This window comes from Ranitomeya imitator, chromosome 4, assembly GCF_032444005.1.
Source record: "Ranitomeya imitator isolate aRanImi1 chromosome 4, aRanImi1.pri, whole genome shotgun sequence".
Classification (NCBI taxonomy): Eukaryota; Metazoa; Chordata; class Amphibia; order Anura; family Dendrobatidae; genus Ranitomeya; species Ranitomeya imitator.
Window position 1 is genome coordinate 357,375,038 of NC_091285.1, and position 22,274 is coordinate 357,397,311.

Sequence of the window (22,274 nt, forward strand, 5' to 3'; positions counted from 1 at the left end):
ATAATAGGTAAATCTCCTTCTCAAATTGTGTATAAATGTGTAGTATTATTTAAAGAAATATTTTCCTATATTAACCCTTTACCATAGAAGCCTGTGTTCACCTTTCTGACAGAGCCCCATTTTTACAATCGAACATGGGTCACATTATGAAACCTATAAATATGTTACATGACTATATATTTAATAAAATTCAAGTTTTTGTTATTTAACAAATTATAGAGAATAAAATCAATAAAGAAAAACTCAACAATAATAAAATTGAGGGGAGGTGTGGTTGTAACACCATATATATTAAGATATACAGTGATCACTAGTGTACATTATTCAGTTATATATATATAATAATAATTTTTATTTATATAGCGCCAACATATTCCGCAGCACTTTACAATTAAGTGGGGACATGTACAGACAATAAATTCAGTACAAGTTAAGACAATTTAAACAGTGACATTAGGGGTGAGATCCCTGCTCGCAAGCTTACAATCTACAAGTATATATATATATATATATATATATATATATATATACAGCTCTGGCAAAAATTAAGAGACCACCACATAAAACCCCTGCCATGGGCAGCCCAATCTCCAGACCTAAACCCCATTGAAAACCTCTGGAATGTAATCAAGAGGATGATGGATAGTCACAAGCCATCAAACAGAGAAGAACTGCTTAAATTTTTGCACCAGAAGCAGTGTGAAAGACTGGTGGAAAGCAAGCCAAGACACATGACAGCTGTGATTAAAAATCATGGTTATTCCACAAAATATTGATTTCTGAACTCTTCCTGAGTTAAAACATTAGTAATGTTGTTTCTAAATGATTATGAACTTGTTTTCTTTGCATTATTTGAGGTCTGAAAGCACTGTTTTTTTTTAATTTTGACCATTTTTCTTTTCAGAAAAAAATACAAAATGTATTGCTTGGAAATTCAGAGACATGTTGTCAGAAGTTTATAGACTAAAATAACAATTTACATTTTATTCAAAAATATAACTATAAAGAGAAAAATCAGACAAACTGAACATTTTACAGTGGTCTCTTAATTTTTGCTGTATATATATTTTTATATACATAGATATATGTATATATATATATATATATATATATATATGTGAACAAAATAGAATTAGCAAAATAGTGTATGCAGTATGAAAAGATATGTAAAACTTGAAAATACAGATACAGTATATATAGTATGCATACATGTATGAGAGGGACGAAATGCAATTTAACTTTTGAAGAGCAAATTTGGGAGAAAAAGTTTGTAGGCCCCACTAGCAGAGCCCACCGAAGTACCAAAACAGCAGAAAAACAACAATAAGACCCTATTTAGGAAACTAAACCCCTCAGTGAATTTATCTAGGGTTGTGCATTTTCATCAGTACAATTAAAGTGACGACAGGGTTATGTAGTAATTTAATATTTAGCTATTTCTGCACACTAAAACATCTTTTTATAAAAATGTGTTTGTTTTTGCATTTGCATATTCTGAAATACATGAAAGCTATAACTTTTATCATTTTTATGATAGCAGAGTGAACCAAAAACAAACAATTCATGAATTCTTTTTATTCATTTATTTCAGTACACACCATTCCCCGTGCAGCAACGTTGTTCTTCAGGTCAGTACCATCACAGTGATACCACAATTATATAGGTTTTTTGTGTTTTGCTATTTTTTCCACAGTAAAAACTATTTTTCTACAAAATATTTTGATAGGGTTTTCATTTTTTTGCCGACAGAGCCATATTAGGGCTTGTTTTTTTGTGGACTGAGATGATGTTTTCATGGATATATATATTTTTTATGTATGACTGTTTATTTAATGTTTATTATACTTTTTGTGTGCCAGTAAAATGAAAAAGCTATATTTTTTGGCATGTTTACTTTTTACGGTGTTCACTGTAGTGGATAAAAACGCAGCAGATTTATAGACCATGTTGTTCCCTATGCGGTGATACAAATTAGTCCTTTTTTGGTTTACTTTTCTTTTGATATAAAAACAGCATTAGTGGGAAAAAAATTTCGGCTATTTTTTTTGCAATTTGTTATTATTTTATAAATTTGATTGGACTTTTTTAATTTATCTCATCTCTGAGATTTGAATTTTAACTTGACTGATCGCTGATGTTATACCCTTCAATAATATACTGTAAAATATAAGACATATCACTTTAAGGGCTCATGCAGAGGAGCGTATAAATTGTATGTCTACTGTACGATTTTCAATTGGATAGAACATGAAAAGCAAACTGACCCATACTATACAATAAGCTCCGACAGTCAATGAGAAAAAAAATCGTATCCTGCACTACTTTCTCCCGAGTCCTGGATGAGAATAACCCACTCGAGTCTATTGGTGCGTAAAAAAATAGGTGGCATTTGATTTTTACTGATAGATTTCTTCTACAAAGCTAGGAAATTGTATTTGGTCATGTACATTTTTTACTGAAGCTGTATGAAAAAGGATGTCACACAGACATCACACTGATGTCACAAGAATGTAAAAAACGTAGACTCAGATGGAACACAGATGAAAATCGGATGTAAATTAGGAAAAAATCATCCGAGATTTGTGGATGAAAGTTGAATGAGTTCTCATTTCTGCAGCTGAATTTACACTCATAGTATGACTGTTAGACTCTAATTATGAAAGGGTCTAACAGGTCACCGTACCTTGCAGACCCAGAGGTTGTTATTTGTCCTCCAGTTATCATGAAAATAATAGGAACTTTGTGATTGCTTTACATAGAAGCTGTTGGCATGCAAGAGAAATGGACAGCCATAGACTGTGGCATGTAAAGGGTTAATTGGCTGTCACTGGCGCTAGCGCTAATCTTAACTATTACAGCAGGGTGTTAACTACAATATACAGCCGACACCTGCTGCTTATGGTGTGGACTCTACTTTTGAGCCAGCTTGATATCCACATTGTACATACTGTATATGGTGTTTTGCGAAAACTCTGTACATGTATGGAGGATGATGGGAGATGGTTATAAATGCAGCCCTGCTTCTCTCCAGTCCTGATCATTAGTAGATGGCATGGCTTTATGCTGATTAGCTTACAGAGAATTGCCTATACTGAATGCAAACTCTTTATTCTTCAAGCTGTTAGGATTACCGCAATAAGGCCGGGTGTTGTGAATTCTGTGGCAGAGCTCCCTCCTGTGGTCACAAGTGGTACTTCGGCTGGTTCTCTCTGTGAGCTTCCGTTGGTGGAGGAAAGTGGTACTGCGGCTTCTGAGTTTCCTTCCTCAGGTGATGTGGTGAAGTCGTTAGGTGCTGCTCCATTTAACTCCACCTAGTGCTTTGATCCTGGCCTCCAGTCAATGTTCTAGTATTGAACCTGTTTCCTCCTGGATCGTTCCTGTGGCCTGCTGCTCTGCATAGCTAAGTTACTCTTTGCTATTTGTTTGCTGTTTTTTTTCTGTCCAGCTTGTCAATTTGTTTTTTTCTGCTTGCTGGAAGCTCTGGGACGCAGAGGGTGTACCTCCGTGCCGTTAGTTCGGTACGGAGGGTCTTTTTGCCCCCTTTGCGTGGTTTTTGTAGGGTTTTGTGTTGACCGCAAAGTTACCTTTCCTATCCTCGCTCTGTTCAGAAAGTTGGGCCTCACTTTGCTAAATCTATTTCATCTCTACGATTGTCTTTTCATCTTAACTCACAGTCATTATGTGTGGGGGCTGCCTTTTCCCTTGGGGTATTTCTCTGAGGCAAGGTAGGCTTATTTTCTATCTTCAGGCTAGCTAGTTTCTCAGGCCGTGCCGAGTTGCATAGGGAGCGTCAGGCGCAATCCACGGCTGCCTTTAGTGTGGTTGGAGAGGATTAGGGATTGCAGTCAACAGAGTTCCCACGTCTCAGAGCTCGTTCTTGTTTTTTGGGTTATTGCCAGGTCACTGTATGTGCGCTGACCTCTATGTCCATTGTGGTACTGAATTACCTTTCATAACAGCCGGGGTCACACTAAACGTATGGAAAATCAGTCCGAGTCTCCTTGCCGAGAGTCGCACGAGTGTTTCCGTATGGTCATCTGTGTGTAATGCAATGATTTCCTCGCATCTATGTATCCGTATGACATGCATATGGCTTTACATTTCTCACTGTTTTTCCCTATTGAATTTAATGGCTCAATGGGTGGAAATGAGGAAAATGTGTACGTATTTGTCGCAAGCTAGATGAATGGTCCGTGTGGTGTCTGAGTTTTTCTCGCACCCATAGACTTGCACTAGCACATCTTGGATGATATACACGTACAGTTGCAGCATGCTGTGATTTTACACGCAAGTTAAATAGACGGTGATGTGAGCTGCCACATAGATTAACACTGGTCCGAGTGCTACGCAATGTTTTCTTGCATAGCACTCGCCAGTATTCTACGGTAGTGTCACTCCGGCCTTACAAACATATACAGCTTTGTGTATTATAACTTTTGCACAAGAAAAACATTTTTCTTTAAATAAATCTTTTGCTTTATTCTGTGAGTCAGTACAAATACGGCAATACCACATCCACAATTAATTGCACAATTAAGGCTTCCTTCACACTAGCGTCGGAATCTCCCCGTCGCAATGCGTCGGGGAGAGATTCCGACGCTAGCGTTTAACGCTTTGCACAATGGGTGCAGCGGATGCATTTTTCCGGCGCATCCGCTGCCCCATTGTAAGGTGCGGGGAGGTGGGGGCGGAGTTCCGGCCGCGCATGCGCGGTCGGAAAAAGCGGTCCGTCGGGAGAAAAAAACGTTACATGTAGGGTTTTTTTTCCCGACGGTCCGCCAAAGCACGACGCATCCGTCGCAAGACGGATGCGAAGTGTGCAAATCCGTCGCAAATGCGTCGCCAATAGAAGTCTATGGGGAAAAAACGCATCCTGCAAGCATTTTTGCAGGATGCGTTTTTTCTGCAAAACGACGCATTGTGACGGATTTACAAAAAACGCTAGTGTGAAAGTACCCTAAAACACTCTGAATTTTTATATATATTTAGTTTGCATGCTGTACATTCAAAGACTCCTATCATTTTTATTTGAGCTGTGTGTGGGCATGTTTTTTGCTTAACAAACTGCTTTTTATTCAATTTTTTTTTACATTTTTTCCCCATCAATAACTGCAGTAAATTCATATGGCAATTGCAATACAAATGATATGTAGATTATGTTTTTTTTACATTATAAAGTTATTTATATAAGAAAACATTTTCTATATTGCTGTTTTGTTGTTTATTTTTATATACTGTATATTTAAAGATCAATAAGTTTTAGGGTATGTTCACACCAGACTTTTTGATGAAGATTTGGAAGCAAATCCACATCAAAGAGTAGCTGAATTAGTTCTCTGATGTTGATTTTGAAGCTGGCCTGCATCAAAATCCACTTAATATCACCCTGTGTGAATCTACACTAACATGCAGATTTGTTACGGAATTTGATAATCTGCCAGGGATTTCACTTTATACACTACAAATGGTGTATCATAAATTGACATACTGTGTATTTAAAATCTGATCATTGTTTGCACCGTGTGGGTAAGACTTTGTAAATCTCTTCCATTTTGCTGGTAATATGTTGCATGCGCCCACAAATCCAGATAGAAAATCTGCAGTGTATCAGCCACACAGATGTCAGCAGATTTCTGGCTACTAAACAATGTTAGCCCAGGGTAGTCTTCAATTAAATGTGAATCTGTAAGCAAGATCAAACTCCCCAAACCGCATATATGCATCTTTGAAATGTAAATCAATCAGCGCTTTTATATCAATTGCTCCATTCCTGCGTACTTGGAATTTTAATGAGGTGTGAAGTGCTCTGGTCATGACAGAGCACTTAAAGGGAACCTGTCACCCCGTTTTTTCAGATTGAGATATTAATACTGTTAAATAGGGCCTGCGCTGTGCGTTACAATAGTGTATGTAGTGTACCCTGATTCCCCACCTATGCTGAGAAATACATTACCAAAGTCGCCGTTTTCGCCTGTCAATCAGGCTGGTCTGGTCAGGTGGGCGTGGTGACATCGCTCTTTTCTTCCCCAGCTTTCCGTTGGTGGCGTAGTGGTGTGCGCATGTCGCAGTGATGAATCCACTGCGCGCACGTGAAGAAGCAGCGCGCGATCTGCGCTATTACCCCCTGTCATCGGTGGGGGCGGCCATCTTCCTGGGGCCGCGCGTGCGCAGATGGAGTGCTCTGCTGCACGGGGCTTCAGGAAAATGGCCGCGGGATGCCGCGCGTGCGCAGAAGAGATCGCGGCGGCCATTTTCCCAAAGCCGAGTTTGCATCTCGGCTTTGGGAAAATGGCCGCCGCGATCTCTTCTGCGCACGCGCGGCATCCCGCGGCCATTTCTGACCTTTCATTCACCCCCTACATCCGATCACTGGCTCGCTCTTCTTACCTGCATCTCAAAAACATTTCTAGAATTCGCCCTTTTCTTACTTTCGACTCTGCAAAAACTCTGACTGTTTCACTTATTCATTCTCGTCTGGACTATTGTAACTCTCTACTAATCGGTCTCCCTCTTGCAAAACTCTCCCCGCTCCAATCTGTCCTGAATGCTGCAGCTAGGATCATATTCCTCACCAACCGTTACACCGATGCCTCTACCCTGTGCCAGTCATTACACTGGCTACCCATCCACTCCAGAATCCAGTACAAAACTACTACCCTCATCCACAAAGCACTCCATGGCTCAGCACCACCCTACATCTCCTCCCTGGTATCAGTCTACCACCCTACCCGTGCCCTCCGCTCCGCTAATGACCTCAGGTTAGCATCCTCAATAATCAGAACCTCCCACTCCCGTCTCCAAGACTTTACACGTGCTGCGCCGATTCTTTGGAATGCACTACCTAGGTTAATACGATTAATCCCCAATCCCCACAGTTTTAAGCGTGCCCTAAAAACTCATTTGTTCAGACTGGCCTACCGCCTCAATGCATTAACCTAACGATCCCTGTGTGGCCTATTTATAATAAAAAAAAAATAAAAAAAAAGGTTCCTCGCATCATGTTCTCATACACTTTATGCAGTATTAGCCCTCTGTGTCTGTACTGCTACATACTTAGGCTGATAACTGGTTCATGCAGCTTTACATGAACACCTGAGCCTTACACTATAGCTGGTCCGAATAACTAAAGCAATTGTTACCATCCACCTCTCGTGTCTCCCCTTTTCCCCATAGTTTGTAAGCTTGCGAGCAGGGCCCTCACTCCTCCTGGTATCTGTTTTGAACTGTATTTCTGTTATGCTGTAATGTCTATTGTCTGTACAAGCCCCCTCTATAATTTGTAAAGCGCTGCGCAATATGTTGGCGCTATATAAATAAAATTATTATTATTATTATTATTATTATAACTGTCTTTGCCTGTTTAGCTCTTTTGATAGCTCACTGTCCTTGTGACATCAATCAATCAAGTTAAACAGGCAGGTATTGGGTGGGGAAAGGTTTAGGAGGCAGTGGCTCACTAAAGAAGCACTCCCATTAATGTGTACATGCATGTAATGTAATGTAAATGTATTAATATACTCACCTACCGCTGCACTTTCCGGTATCCATCGCTGTTCTGCTCCTTTTCTCAGTGAGATCACTGCTCTGCACACTCTACAGGTTACACTGCGCTCTGCGTGACCCAGAAGTTACTTTGTACAATGTAAATATATACAGTGTCAGAATGAGTCCATAGGTTTATATTGTAAAAGATACTTTCGGCTCAAACATAGAGCATAGAGTGAGCTGGCTAGTCAGAATTGCGGTGACGTCACTGAGAAAAGGAGCAGAACAGCGATGGATCCTAGAGAGAGAAGTGGTAGGTATCTTAATACTCTCACACTACACTCCATACACATATATTAAAAAAAATATTAATTGAAGTGCTTCTTTAAGGGATATGTCACGCCCAGGGCACTTAAGGCCTCATTTGCACATGAAAGAAAATGCTAATTACTCAGGGATGCACTAACAGATAGAAGATATAAAGGTGTTGATGGGTTTATGTTGACCTTCATTCCTATATAGGTAGGGGGTTTGGGGGGGTTGATCTTACAAACAGATTCACATTAAAAAGATACTATTCTTGTTGCAGTATGATGAACCATTGATGAGAAAACAAACGTTAAATCTGTATTAGGCCAAGCAAATGCTCTGTCTTTGCCCATGTGCCGTTTGTTCATCGACCTGTTTTAACTAAAAATCAAGTTTACCATGCATGTGCTGCCCCATGAAGGGATGGGATTTGAATGTTAGACAAGATGATGATGGTGATGAGACAAAGGTAGAAGTGTTGGGGAGGATTGTGTAACAACAGTCAAAGCACTTGTCAGATCACGTAGAAGATATAAGTTTGTATCATCAGCAATAGCAAATGTATCAGAAACAAGAAACATATGATTTGACATGTGGAATTATTGCTTTAATATGGAAAAATCTGCTGGCTAACTTCCATGAACAGCAGGAAAAAAATAGAATAGGAGTTTGAAATTAATTTGTGAAAATACAAGCAATTTACAGATATGACCACACTCCATATCTGTTCTATAATAAGATAGAGTCAACTTACAACCAGTGCTCCAGCTCTTAATCCAGGATCATAGGGCACTCTAAAACTCTCTGGAAGAAGAGATCCCTGTAGTTTTTCAAGCTTTTGTCGTAACTGTGTGATAACTAAGAAACAAAAGTCACTATTTAAGAGTGACATATACAAATGTACTATTTTTGATGATCATAGAAATAGGAATACTACATTTGGATTAAATTATACTTTCATAACAACTATAGCCTATACCAGGATACCCACGTGATCAGAAATCGGCTAAAAAATACACAGGTTGCCCAACGAGATCCCTGCGAATCTCCTATCTGCATGTATCCCTGGGTCATCTTCTTCTGATTAGTAGGCCCGACGCCATGCTGCAAAGGGCCTACTAACCAGAACAGTACTTTGGTGATGCCAACTGGTAGAAGTAGGTTTGCAACACATTGTTCTGGAAGCCACAGACTACCAACATGGCCATGGCACTCTACTCCATGCATGAATAGATATCATAATTAAACGAAAGTCTAAATGAGTTGAAAACATCAGCAGAAATTTAGGTGTAGAAATAAGTGTATACACGGACAAAATTGTTGGTACCCTTCTGTTAAAGTAAAAGTGACCCAAAATAGTCACTGAAATAAGTGGAAACTGGCAATTTTAATTTTCAATTTACATTTACTGAATATCAACTAATGAAAATCAGACATTGCTTTTGAATAGTGGTTCAACATAAAAAATGTTAAAAAACCCCGAAAAAATAGACTGGACAAAAATGATGGTACCCTTAACTTAATATTAACTTAAGATTTCTGTAACTCTCAATGAGACTTCTGTACCTGTCCACAGGTATTTTGATGGACTCATAATGAGTAAACTTCAGCTGTCTCAGATGTGAAAAGTGCCTTCTCCAGATTGTATGTTTCAGCTACTTCCACAGATGTTCAATAGGATTTCAGGCTCACAGAAAGTCACTTCAGAAGACTCCAATGCTTTGCTCTTAGGGTACCGTCACACATTGGCATTTTGATCGCTACGACGGCACGATTTGTGACGTTCCAGCGATATATCTGTGACGTTCCTGCGATCTCGTTGTGTCTGACACGCTCCTGCGATCAGGGACCCCACTGAGAATCGTACGTCGTAGCAGATCGTTTGAAACTTTCTTTCGTCATCTAGTGTCCCGCTGTGGCGGCATGATCGCATGGTGTAACAAAGGTGTGAACGATATTGTATACGATGTGCGCATAGTAACCAACGGCTTCTACATCGCACATACGTCATGAAATTATCGCTCCAGCGTCGTACATTGCAAAGTGTGACAGCAGTCTACGACGCTGGAGCGATATTGTTACGACGCTGGAGCGTCACGGATCGTGCCGTCGTAGCGATCAAAATGCCACTGTGTGACGGTACCCTTAGCTATTCTTGGATGTTTTTAGCTGTGTGTTTTAGGTCATTATCTTGTTGGAGGATTTAGAATCTGTGATTCAGACCAAACTTGTTGACACTGGCAAGCACATTTTCTCCAGAATGCCTTGATAATCTAGAGATTTTATTGTACCCTGCACAGATTAAAGAAACTCTGTGCCAGATGCAGAAAATCAGCCCGAAAACATAAACAAACCTCCTTCATGTTTCACAGAAGGTACAATGCTCTTTTCTTTGTATGCTTCATTTTTGCATCTGTGAAAATAGAGCTGATGCGACTTGCCAAAAAGCTTCAGTTTTGTCTTATCTGTCCAAAGTGCAGTCTCCAAGCTTTTTGGCTTGTCAATATGTATTTTGGCATATTCCAGTCTCTTTTTACAATTTGCTTTCAACAGTGGTTTCCTCCTCAGTCATTTTTCAGGAAATTACCAAGATGGCTATGGATGGTGCAATCTGACACTAATGTACCTTGACCTTGGAGTTCACCTCTAATCTCTTTGTAAGTGTCCATTCGTTTACCAATCGTATTATCCGTCCCTTCAATTTGTGATCAATTTTCCTCTTGTGGCCATATCCAGGGAGTTTGGCTACAGTCACATAGATCTTAAACTTCTAAATAATGTGCGCAAATGTGGTAACAGGAACATCAAGCTATTTAGCTATGGTCCTATAGCCTTTACCCTTAACATTTATGTCTATAATTTTCTTTCTAGTCTCCTGAGACAACTCTTTCCTTCACTTTCTTTGTACCATGTTCAGTGTGGTGGTACTCACCATGATAAGAAACAGCAAAGTGACAACATTTCAAACTTTAAATTGGCAGACTGACTGATTAGAAGTTTCAAATACCTGTGATGCTAATTACAGGACACCCCTTAGTTTAACATGCCCCTATGTTGAAATTATTATTTTTTTCTAGAGGTACCATCATTTTTGTGTAGATTATTTTAATTAGTTTATTTTTTCTACTAAACCACAATTCAAAAGCAATGTGTCAAGATCTCATCGCTCACTGTATCCTAGGGATGCAGTGAGTGACAGCTCAGCCATCCTATAGATTGCAGGGGCTTGCCGGGCTGTCGGCATTGCGAGTATCGTAGTGGCTTGGCCATTCAGAGGTATGTTGGGCTGTAAATTTTCTGTTTGGGATTTGCCTGCAGTCAAATTAGGCCTGCTGATAGTCCTCCAGGTGTCACCCTGAAAGGGTTATTGTCTGTCTATTTAGCTGATTGGCTATGCTTGGACTATTGCCAGTTGTAGCTTTTGCATGGTGATGTGTGTGCTTTGTGTTCGTATTCTCTGACTCTGATCTTTTATTTCCAGATCTCGGATTTAGCCTCTTTGCCAATTTGCCTGATTTTGGATTTGCTCTTGACTATTCATTTGTTTTATCCCTTTGTCTCTGACACACTCTCTTGGTTTTGAACTCAGACTCCTTGACTTCTTTGCCTCATGGCTTGTCCCCGAGACGTGACTCAGCGTCACACAATGTCTGATTTACATTATTTGATATTCAGTAAATTTAAATTGAAAATTACTTTTGTTAGTTTCAAGTTATTTAAGTGATCATTGTGAGTTTTTCTTAGTTTAACAGAAGGATATCAACAATTTTGTCCATGTATGTATGTGGAATAGTGAAGCGTTGTAATGACACCCAAACAACACTAGTAAGGTGCTCTATGTCATTTAAAGGGACTCTGTCACCTGAATTTTGCGGGACTGGTTTTGGGTCATATGGGCGGAGTTTTCAGGTGTTTGATTCACCCTTTCCTTACCCGCTGGCTGCATGCTGGCTGCAATATTGGATTGAAGTTCATTCTCTGTCCTCCATAGTACACGCCTGCGCAAAGCAATCTTGCCTTGTGCAGGCATGTACGATGGAGGACAGAGAATGAACTTCAATCCAATATTGCAGCCAGCATGCAGCCAGCGGGTAAGGAAAGGGTGAATCAAACACCTGAAAACTCCGCCCATATGACCCAAAACCAGTCCCGCCAAATTCAGGTGACAGGTTCCCTTTAATACAAAAGTATTAAATACAATAGATATGGTGACCTTGCCATGCATAATCGTGACGATGATGCTGAAAAAGAGATATAAAGACATCCCGAAGAAATTCTTTGATGTGTGTCATATTGACCACAGTAGGTTGTCTGTCTTAGCTGCTAACTGCAGGGATTGGAGACATACTGTCAACAAGGCTGTCTTCCCCTTTGAAAACGCCAGTCAGGCTAATCTTGAAGACAGAAGACAATGGAGCCAGAACCAGAGTATTACTGCAGCATGATGATCAAATCAGACCTTTCCAATCAATACAGCTGGAGCTGCTTATTCTGCCTCATCAGTCAAGACTGAGTTTGCAATCGATGTGGATAACCTCCTCCCTTCACAAATCTTTATTTGCGAAGCAAGCCATGATACAACACTTTCAATTCTTCTCTCATCTCTGCTGAAGACTTTGCCTCTTTCTTTAAGCAGAAGATCGATAACATCAGACAAAGCTTTGGCCTGCAGCCCCCTATGCCCCTCCTCTTGACTTCTCAGCCCTGTTGTTCCAAAGCCAGCTTCTCCACCATGACAGACGATCAGCTCACCACCCTCCTGTCAAGATCACATCTCACCACTTGCATGCTTGACCCGCTCCCGTTCCACCTCATCCCTAACCTCGCAAAAGTCTTCATCCCAACCCTAACACAACTTTTCAACCTCTCACTTACAAACGGTGTCTTTCCCTCATGCTTCAAACATGCATCAATCACACCTATCCTCAAAAAACCTCCCTCGACCCATCCTCTGTGTCCAGCTATCGCCCGATATCACTCCTTCCTTTTGCCTCAAAACTACTGGAACAGCATGTCCATCTTGAACGGTCCTCCCACCTCTCCTCCTGCTCCCTCTTTGACCGGTTACAATCTGGCCTCCGACCACATCACTCAACTGAAAGTGCCCTAACTAGAGTGACCAACGACCTACTAACCGCCAAGAGCAAGCAACACTACTCTGTCCTCCTCCTCCTGGACCTGTCTTCTGCCTGCAACAGTTTGGACCACTCCCTTCTGTTACAGATTCTCTCATCTCTTGGCATCACAGACTTGGCCCTAGCCTGGATCTCATCATATCTAACTGACCGAACATTCAGTGTCTCTCTCTACCACACCACCTCCTCATTTTGCCCCCTATCTGTCGGTGTTCCCCAAGGCTCAGTTCTAGGACCACTACTCTTCTCTATCTACACATTCAGCCTGGGACAGCTCATAGAATCCCAAGGTTTACAATATCATCTCTACGCTGATGACACGCAGATCTACCTATCTGGACCTGACCTCACTTCCTTACTGACCAAAATCCCACAATGTCTGTCTGCTATTTCATCTTTCTTTTCTGCTCACTTTCTAAAACTGAACATGGACAAAACAGAATTGATCATCTTTCCCCCACCTCACTCTACCCCTCCACCCGACCTATCCATCAATGTCACTGGCTGCTCACTTTCCCCAGTCCTGCACGTTCAGTGGCTCGGGGTGATCCTTGACTCTACCCTCTCTTTCAAGCCACATATCCAAGCCCTTGCCTCCTCCTGCCGATTCCAACTCAAAAAGATTTCCCGGATCCGTGCATTCCTTGACAATGAAACCACAAAAACACTTGTACATGCCCTTATCATCTCCCGTCTCGACTACTGCAACCTCCTACTCTCTGGCCACCCCTCTAGCACTCTGGCACAACTCCAATCCATCCTAAACTCTGCTGCCCGACTAATCCACCTGTCTCCCCGTTATTCCCCAGCCTCTCCTCTCTGCCAGGCCCTTCACTGGCTTCCTATTGCCCAGAGGCTACAGTTCAAAACAATATCAATGACATACAAAGCCATCCACAATCTGTCTCCTCCATACATCTGTGACATGATCTCCCGGTACCTACCTACACGTAACCTCTGATCCTCTCAAGAACTCCTTCTCTACTCCTCTCTCATCTCTTCCTCCCACAACTGCATTAAAAGACTTCTCCCATGCTTCCCCTATACTCTGTAATTCTCTACCCCAACACATCAGGCTCTCGCCTACCACGGAAACCTTCAAAAGGAACCTGAAGACTCAACTCTTCGGACAAGCCTACAGCCTGCAGTGATCCTCAACCTACTGAACCGCCGTACGACCAGCTCTACCCTCTCCTAGTGTATCCTCACCCATCCCCTGTAAACTGTGAGCCCTCGCGGGCAGGGTCCTCCCTCCTTATGTACTTGTGTGTGCCTTGTTTTACTCATGTTTATTGTACTTGTCTATATTTGCCCTGTTCACATGTAAAGCGCCATGGAATAAATGGCGCTATAAAAATGTTTATTAATAATAATAATACACAATTGTTCTTTTGGTTTCTGAATGAATTCGTCAGAAAAAAAACAAAAACCTGTCATTCTGCATCAGACATTGCATTTTTTGGATATTATTTCCTAAAAAAATAAAATTCAGATGACGATATCTCTTTAATGCTACTCCACATGAGTGTTTGTAGTTCTGTAGCATGGAGAAGCCATGCCTCTGTATGCCTCCATGTAGACCCTGCACATTATATGTGAATAGTGCCAAAGTTGGCATAAGATAAGTGTAAATAGCCTGTGGATTTCTACCCTTCAGTAGCAATTATAAGAGAGAACTGGATACTAATTATCTGCTATTATACAATGTCAATTCAATTTTTTTTCAATAACATTAGAAAAGCTTTCTACAACTAATCAAATGTCAATCTTTCCTAAATGCAATCAATAGATCAATAAGACAATGCGAATTCCAGTTTTTCTTCACGTGTCTCATATTTTTCCAAATACTTACCACATTCCACATAAAACAGTTTCCCACCTATATTACTGATAAGCCATATTTAAACCATTGAAAGTATTGTCTGAAATGGTAAATTCTAGAACTGAACAAAAAGAACTGAAGAACCTTGGTTTGTGGCCATCAAACCAAAGCCCTATGAGCATCCTCCTAGCTGACATCATCCCCGACTTTTTTTCTGATGAGTAGGCCACGAGCGACATCAGGAGTCTATCATACTGCAATAATCTTGGGCCTGCTAATCAGAAGAGGCACCAGGGATGCTGGCAGTCAGGAGGCGGTTCAGAGGGATCTTGTACTGTAGGCACGGAGCAAGATTCTGAGAATCTTTTGGCTTAACACTAGGCATTTACCTTGTGAAGTGACATCATACTTCTCAGCAGAAACACTTTTGATCTCCATTGTGACTTTATGAAGAACTTCTGTGACCTGAACTTGCTTCATGAAATCATTTAACATTGAGGTGCCGCAACCTCTGAGATAAGCTTCCAGGATTACTGCAAAACGCTGCTGATAATGCATAGATTGGGCAATCTCACTTCTGAGAAACCAGAACAAGAAGTGTCCAATTCGTTTACTCTGCAAGAAAAAGCAGGTTTAAAATACAAGTGTAGAAAAGAAATGCATTTTATTCAATGTATTTTACCACATAACATATTAACCCCTTTGAGACGAAGCCTGTTTTCACCTTCCTGACCAGGCTAATTTTTAAAATTCTGACCACTGTCACTTTATGATGTAATAACTCTGGAACACTTCAATGGACCCCGGTGATTCTAAAATAGTTTTCTAGCGACATATTGTACTTTATGATAGCAGTAAAATTTATTTGATATGACTTGCGTTTATTTGTGTATAAAGCGGAAATTTGGCAAAAAATTTGAAAATTTCGCAATTTTCAAACTTTTATTTTTTAATCCCTTTATTCAGAGAGTCACATCACACAAAATAGTTAATAAATAACTTTCCATACATGTCTACTTTACGGCAGCAACATTTTGGAAACAATTTTTTTTGTTAGGGAGTTATAAGGGTTAAAAGTTGACCAGCGATTTCTCATTTTTACAACAAATTTTGCGAAACAATTTTTTTAGGGACCACCTCACACTTTAAGTGACTTTGAGGAGCCTATATGACAAAAAATACCGAAAAATAACACCATTCTAAAAACTGCACCCCTCAAGGTACTCAAAACCACATTCAAGAAATTTATTAACCCTTCTTGTACTTGACAGGAATGACAATGATTGACATTTACTCTTCTTTCATAAACATTTTCCTTTAGACCTCATTTTTTTACTTTTGCAAGGGTAACAGAAGAAAACTGACTATACATTTTGTTGTGCAATTTCTCCTGAGCATGCCGATACCCCATATGTGGAGGAAATCTACTGTTTGGGCACACGGTAGGGCTCGGAAGGGAAAGAGCACCATTTGACTTTTTGAATGTAAAATATGCTGGAATAATTAGCGGACGCCATGTCGTGTTTGGAGATCCCCTGGAAACCCCCCACAAGTGACACAATTTTGGAAACTACACCCCTTATGAAACTTATCTAGATGTGTATTGAGCACCTTGAACCAAACATGTGCTTCAAAGAAGTTTATAGCCTAGAGCGGTGAAAATTTAAAAAAAAAAAATAAAATTTCCCAAATAAATCTTTTTAGCTCCCTATTTTGAATTTTCATAATGGTAACAGGAGAAATTGCTCCATACAATTTGTTGTGCAATTTCTCTCAAGTACGCCGATACCCCATATGTGGGGGAAACCCACTGTTTTGGAAGGGTTTGTAAGGGAAGGAGCGCCATTTGACATTTTGAATGCAAAATTTGATGGAATAATTAGCGAACGCCATGTCGCGTTTGAAGAGCCCCTGATGTGCCTAAACAGTGGAAACCCCCACAAGTGACCCCATTTTGGAAACTAGACCCCATTTGCACCTTATCTAGATGTGTATTGAGCACCTTGAACCCGCACAGAAGTTTACAATGTTAAGCCATGAAAATAAAAAAAATAACATTTTTTCCCACAAAAATCTTTTTTAGCTACAAATTTTATATTGTATTGCAACAGCAAAAGGAGAAAATGAACCTCAAAGTTTGTAATGTCTCCTGAGTTCACCGATATACCATATGTGGTCGAAAACTACTTTTGAGGCACAGTGCAAAGCTCAGAAAGGAAGTAGCGCCATATCACAGTGCAGATTTTGCTGCACTTGTTTGATACATTGACAGAGCACATGAGGTGCCAGAACAGCAGAACCCCCCACAAGTGACCCCATTTTACCAATTAAACCCCTCAATTAATTCATCTAGGGGTGCAGTGATTATATTGACATCACAGGTGTCACTTTTAAACCATTGGGAAATGAAGAAAAAATAATTTACATTTTTACCACCAAGATTGTGTGTTAGCCCAAGGTTTTACACACTGGGAAATTGGTAAAAATGGCACCAGAATTTGTCCCACAATTTCTGCTGAATGTAGAAATACCCCATATACCGGTATGTGGCTGTACAGTACTGCTTTGCCATACAGTGCGACTCAGGAGGGACAGAGCGCTATTTGTCTCCTAGAGCGCAGATTTTCCTAAACTAGTTTGTGGATTCCATATAAAGAGCCCCTAAGTACTAGAAAAGTAGAATCCCCCTCAAGTGACCCCATTTTGGAAATTAGAACCCTTTGGGAATTTATCTACAGGTGTAGTGACGATTTTGACTCCATGGGTGTTTTCCAGAAACAGGCAGCAGTGGATGTTGCTGAGTGAAAATTGCAAACTGCCGTTGTAGTGACCAGTACATTATGCCCAGGTCATGCTGCTGGAGACATGCACCTGTAAGTTAGGCAGGCTCTCATCACTACAGAAATGCCAAACATGTGGGCGCTAAATGTTGTTTAGGCACACTGGGGCTCAAAAGGATGGGAGGCATTTCTTTTGTGGGTGAGGAGCCATTTCGCTTTTCCAAAGCCTTTGTGCTACCAGTAATGTGGAAGCCCCCTATATTTCTGTAAATAGATGACAGATCTGAGTGGGGACTTGTTTTTTTGTGGATTGAGTTGAAGCATTTATTGGGAACATTTTAGATAATGTTTGGGATCACAGTAATCCGGCGCTCTACGCAGACCACTTACTTTGCGGTTTCCATCTAAATCTTTGAGTGACATGATTCAGATGAAACCCCCGATGGATCCATTAACTATAGTGAGGCAGCAGAGTTATTCTGGACTCCGTCTGGTCTCTGTTTTGTGGTTCCCTTTTTTTCAGAAGTGCACAAAACTGTGGCCGATGGCACTTTTATGCAATCCTAAAAAGATGGATAAAGCCGGATTACAGGTCTTATGGCATCCACAGTGCCTCCATCCGCTTTCTTTTCTGATTTTTGGGAGACAAAATGAACAAAAAACAGCAATTCAGGAATTCTTTTTTTTTTTATACCGTTCCGCATGTGGTAAAATTGGTAATACAGTTTTATTCTTCGGGTCAGTACGATAACAGCGATACCTCATTTATATATTTTTTTATGTTTTGGCGCTTTTACACAATAAAAACTATTTTATAGAAAAATAATTATTTTTGCATCGCTTTATTCTGAAAGCTCTAACTTTTGTATTTTTCTGCTGATGGAGCTGTATGGCAGTTTGTTTTTTGTGGAACAAGATAACGTTTTCAGCGGTACCATTTTTATTTACATTCGTCTTTTTGATCACGTTTTATTGCACTTTATGTTCAGCGGTATGATAAAGCATTGTTTTTTGCCTGTTTTTTTTTTTACGGTGTTCACTGAAGGGGTTAACTAGTTTGACAGTTTTATAGAGCGGGTCGTAACGGATGCCGCGATACCAAATATGTGTACTTTTGGGTTTTTTATTTACATAAATGTATTTATTGGTAAAATATTTATTTGAGGATTTTTAAAAAAATATATTTTTTGCACATTATAAGGCCGGTTTCAGAGCAGGAGACAATGGACGAAAGCCGCGTTCAGCACCACACGCAGGGGAACAGCGGCTTACAGTAGAGTAGCGCTGCTTCCCCGGCATGCACATGGAGGACAGTGTACACTGTTCTCCGCGTGCACGTGTGCGGGATGTTTGGAGGGCAAAAACGGGACATGTCTGCGTGTTTTGCACACGGAATCACGGTCCGTCAAAACACGCAAATTTTCCCACGCTGAAGAGTTAATTTTAGTTCATGCCGGCAGGGAACACAGCTTCGGTGATGTCACTGCTAGTCACCGAAGCTCCACTCCCAGCATTTCATTCATTCCTCAGTAGTTTACAGCCGAGAACGGTCACATTAGCACTGCTCCCAGTTGTAAACTGTACATTCCCCTAGATATGGATTACTGCATGGGACTGACTGTACGCCGGAAAGGAAGGGGACTGGCTAAAAAAACTGGAGCTTGCTCAGTTAAAAAAAACGGAATCCATCGCCGGATTCCGTCATTTGACGGATCCGACACCCATAGGCTTCCATTCTAGTTAACGACAGATGGCGACGGATTCGTTGTGGTCTGTTTTTTTGATGGAGACAAAAAACGTTACTTTGTTCGTTGTCTCCGGCCGCCAGACAAACAATTTTTGACAGATCCGGCGAACGACGGATGAAATGTGAGGCCATCCGTCACAATCCGTCGCTAATACAAGTCTATGAGAAAAAACGCATCCGGCGGCATCAGTAGCTGGATCGTTTTTTTTTTTCAAAATTCGACGGATTGCAACTGACAGCAAAAAACTGATGTGTGAAAGGGGCCTAATAAAAATGGAAAAAATGTGTATATTGTTTTATTTCATTAAAAGACTTTTTTCTTACTGTGTGGTGTGTTTGATTAACCCTTTAACTACTCTAGCATTAGTAATGGATAGGTGTTTTATTGACGCCTCTCCATTGCTAAGCCGATTTAATATCACCATAGGAAGGTGACATTAACCCCTCATTACCCCACTTGCCACCGCTACAGGGCAAGTGGGAAGAACCGGGCAAAGCTCCAGAATTGGCGCATGTAATAGATGCGCCTTTTCTGGGCAGCTGCGGGCTGGTTTTTTTAGGCTGGGGGCCCATATCCATGGCCCCTTACCAGCCTGAGAATAGCAGCCTGCACCTGTGAGTTTTGCCGGGTTGATTGTACAAAATAGCGGGGACCACACGTCGTTTTTTTCCCCCATTCATTCTCCCCTGCTCGCGAGACAAGCAAGGGAGAATGGATAACAGCCGGCTTCAGCACCACACGCAGGGGAACAGCGCTTACTGATGCGGCACATGGTTGCCACACGCGTGCTACACGGATGTATCACACGGACACTGATATCTTAGGTACCGTGTTTACCAGTACCGGAAATATCAGGACGTGTAAAACTGGCCTGACTCTGAACCTGACACACCCGAACCATATACTGCAGGGTTTTTAACAAGCAATCTGTGGCCTTTAGCCACATGGAAAACACAGCCAGTAATGAAACAGACTGCACGACTACCATCCTGTAGTTTGTTTCAAAACACAAAAGCCCAACAGTTTTCCTCAAATCTGCCCTGAAGAAATAGCTTGTTCAGGACTAACACTTACTTTAGTCTGCATTGCAACCACAGCTATGCCTGTGACTGCAATGCACTCTCAAGGCCTCAATACGCCTCCATTTGCATCCTGGGGGGAACATACAGTGACCCTTACATGTGAGGCGGTGACTGGTGTTACAATATGTATTGCAATGCATGAGAACAGTGAACAGAGAATTATTATAGTGCTTTTGTAAAAAGCACTATATTGTTATTCCCCCGTAGACAACTTATTATAGTGCTTTGTAAAAAGCACTGTATTGTTATTCCACCGTAGACAACTTCTTATTCTTATTATAGTGCTTTTGTAAAAAGCACTATATTGTTATTCCCCCGTAGACAACTTATTATTATTATTATAGTGCTTTGGAACAAAACACTGTATTGTTATTCCACCGTAGACAACTTCTTATTCTTATTCTTCTTATTATTATTAGGCTTTTTTCCGCAATTAATGCGGCCCGAACCGCTACACGCACAGACTCCAGTGAGGTGTCATTTCGAAGCCAGCGTCCCCAAGAGGTGTGCTAAGTATTTTTCGTGTCGATCGGATTTGTAGTTTTGGCGCAATTAACGTTTGAAAATTGTTTTTCTCTCATTGGAATGCATTGCCAATGCATTTCAATAGGGAAATTTAGCCATAAGGTATAATGGCTGATTACTGAGGCAATTTAAAAAATAACTGCCAACTGCCACCTGGCTGATCAGCTCATTGATATGTGCAGTCACACCCAGTTACTATGACAACGCCTACGAACTCTACATGACCCCACCAGGACACAGTTTTGCCAGATAATATCAGCTCTTAAAGTGACCAACCCACCAAATTGTTACCTGAGGTGTCCAGCCCACCAAATAGGAGGCCGAGGGGCCCCGACCACCACATCGGAGGCCGAGGGGCCCCGACCTCCAAATCGGAGGCCGAGGGGCCCCGACCTCCATATCGGAGGCCGAGGGGCCCCGACATCCAAATCGGAGGCCGAGGGGCCCCGACCTCCATATCGGAGGCCGAGGGGCCCCGACTTCCAAATCGGAGGCCGAGGGGCCCCGGCCTCCATATCGGAGGCCGAGGGGCCCCGACCTCCAAATCGAAGGCCGAGGGGCCCCGACCTCCATATCGGAGGCCGAGGGGCCCCGGCCTCCATATTGGAGGCCGAGGGGCCCCGACCTCCATATCGGAGGCCGAGGGGCCCCGGCCTCCATGTCGGAGGCCGAGGGGCCCCGGCCTCCAATTCGGAGGCCGAGGGGCCCCGGCCTCCAAATCGGAGGCCGAGGCGCCCCGGCCTCCAAATCGGAGGCCGAGGGGCCCCGGCCTCCAATTCGGAGGCCGAGGCCCCCCGGCCTCCAAATCGGAGGCCGAGGGGCCACGGCCTCCAAATCGGAGGCCGAGGGACCCCGGCCTCCAAATCGGACCCTGAGGGGCCCCGACCTCCAAATCGGACCCTGAGGGGCCCCGACCACCAAAGTGGACCCTGAGGGGCCCCGACCTCCAAATCGGACCCTGAGGGGCCCCGACCACCAAATCGGACCCTGAGGGGCCCCGACCTCCAAATCGGACCCTGAGGGGCCCCGACCACCAAATCGGACCCTGAGGGGCCCCGACCACCAAATCGGACCCTGAGGGGCCCCGACCACCAAATCGGACCCTGAGGGGCCCCGACCACCAAATCGGACCCTGAGGGGCCCCGACCACCAAATCGGACCCTGAGGGGCCCCGACCACCAAATCGGACCCTGAGGGGCCCCGACCACCAAATCGGACCCTGAGGGGCCCCGACCACCAAATCGGACCCTGAGGGGCCCGACCACCAAATCGGACCCTGAGGGGCCCCGACCACCAAATCGGACCCTGAGGGGCCCCGACCTCCAAATCGGACCCTGAGGGGCCCCGACCACCAAATCGGACCCTGAGGGGCCCCGACCACCAAATCG

The 22,274-nt window shown here is 42.3% G+C and overlaps 1 protein-coding gene across 8 annotated transcripts in view; it reads right to left on the reverse strand.

Annotated features, from left to right (window-relative positions):
- PIK3CG (phosphatidylinositol-4,5-bisphosphate 3-kinase catalytic subunit gamma) overlaps window positions 1–22,274 on the reverse strand; it is a 217,765-nt gene that overhangs the window by 32,035 nt on the left and 163,456 nt on the right. For all 8 annotated transcript variants that reach the window (XM_069765075.1, XM_069765071.1, XM_069765069.1 and 5 more), the window contains 2 exons: window positions 15,141–15,366; window positions 8,549–8,652 (listed from right to left, as the gene is read on the reverse strand). In XM_069765075.1, the coding sequence (XP_069621176.1) occupies window positions 8,549–8,652; window positions 15,141–15,366 (330 nt within the window). The remainder of the gene's footprint in view (window positions 1–8,548; window positions 8,653–15,140; window positions 15,367–22,274) is intronic.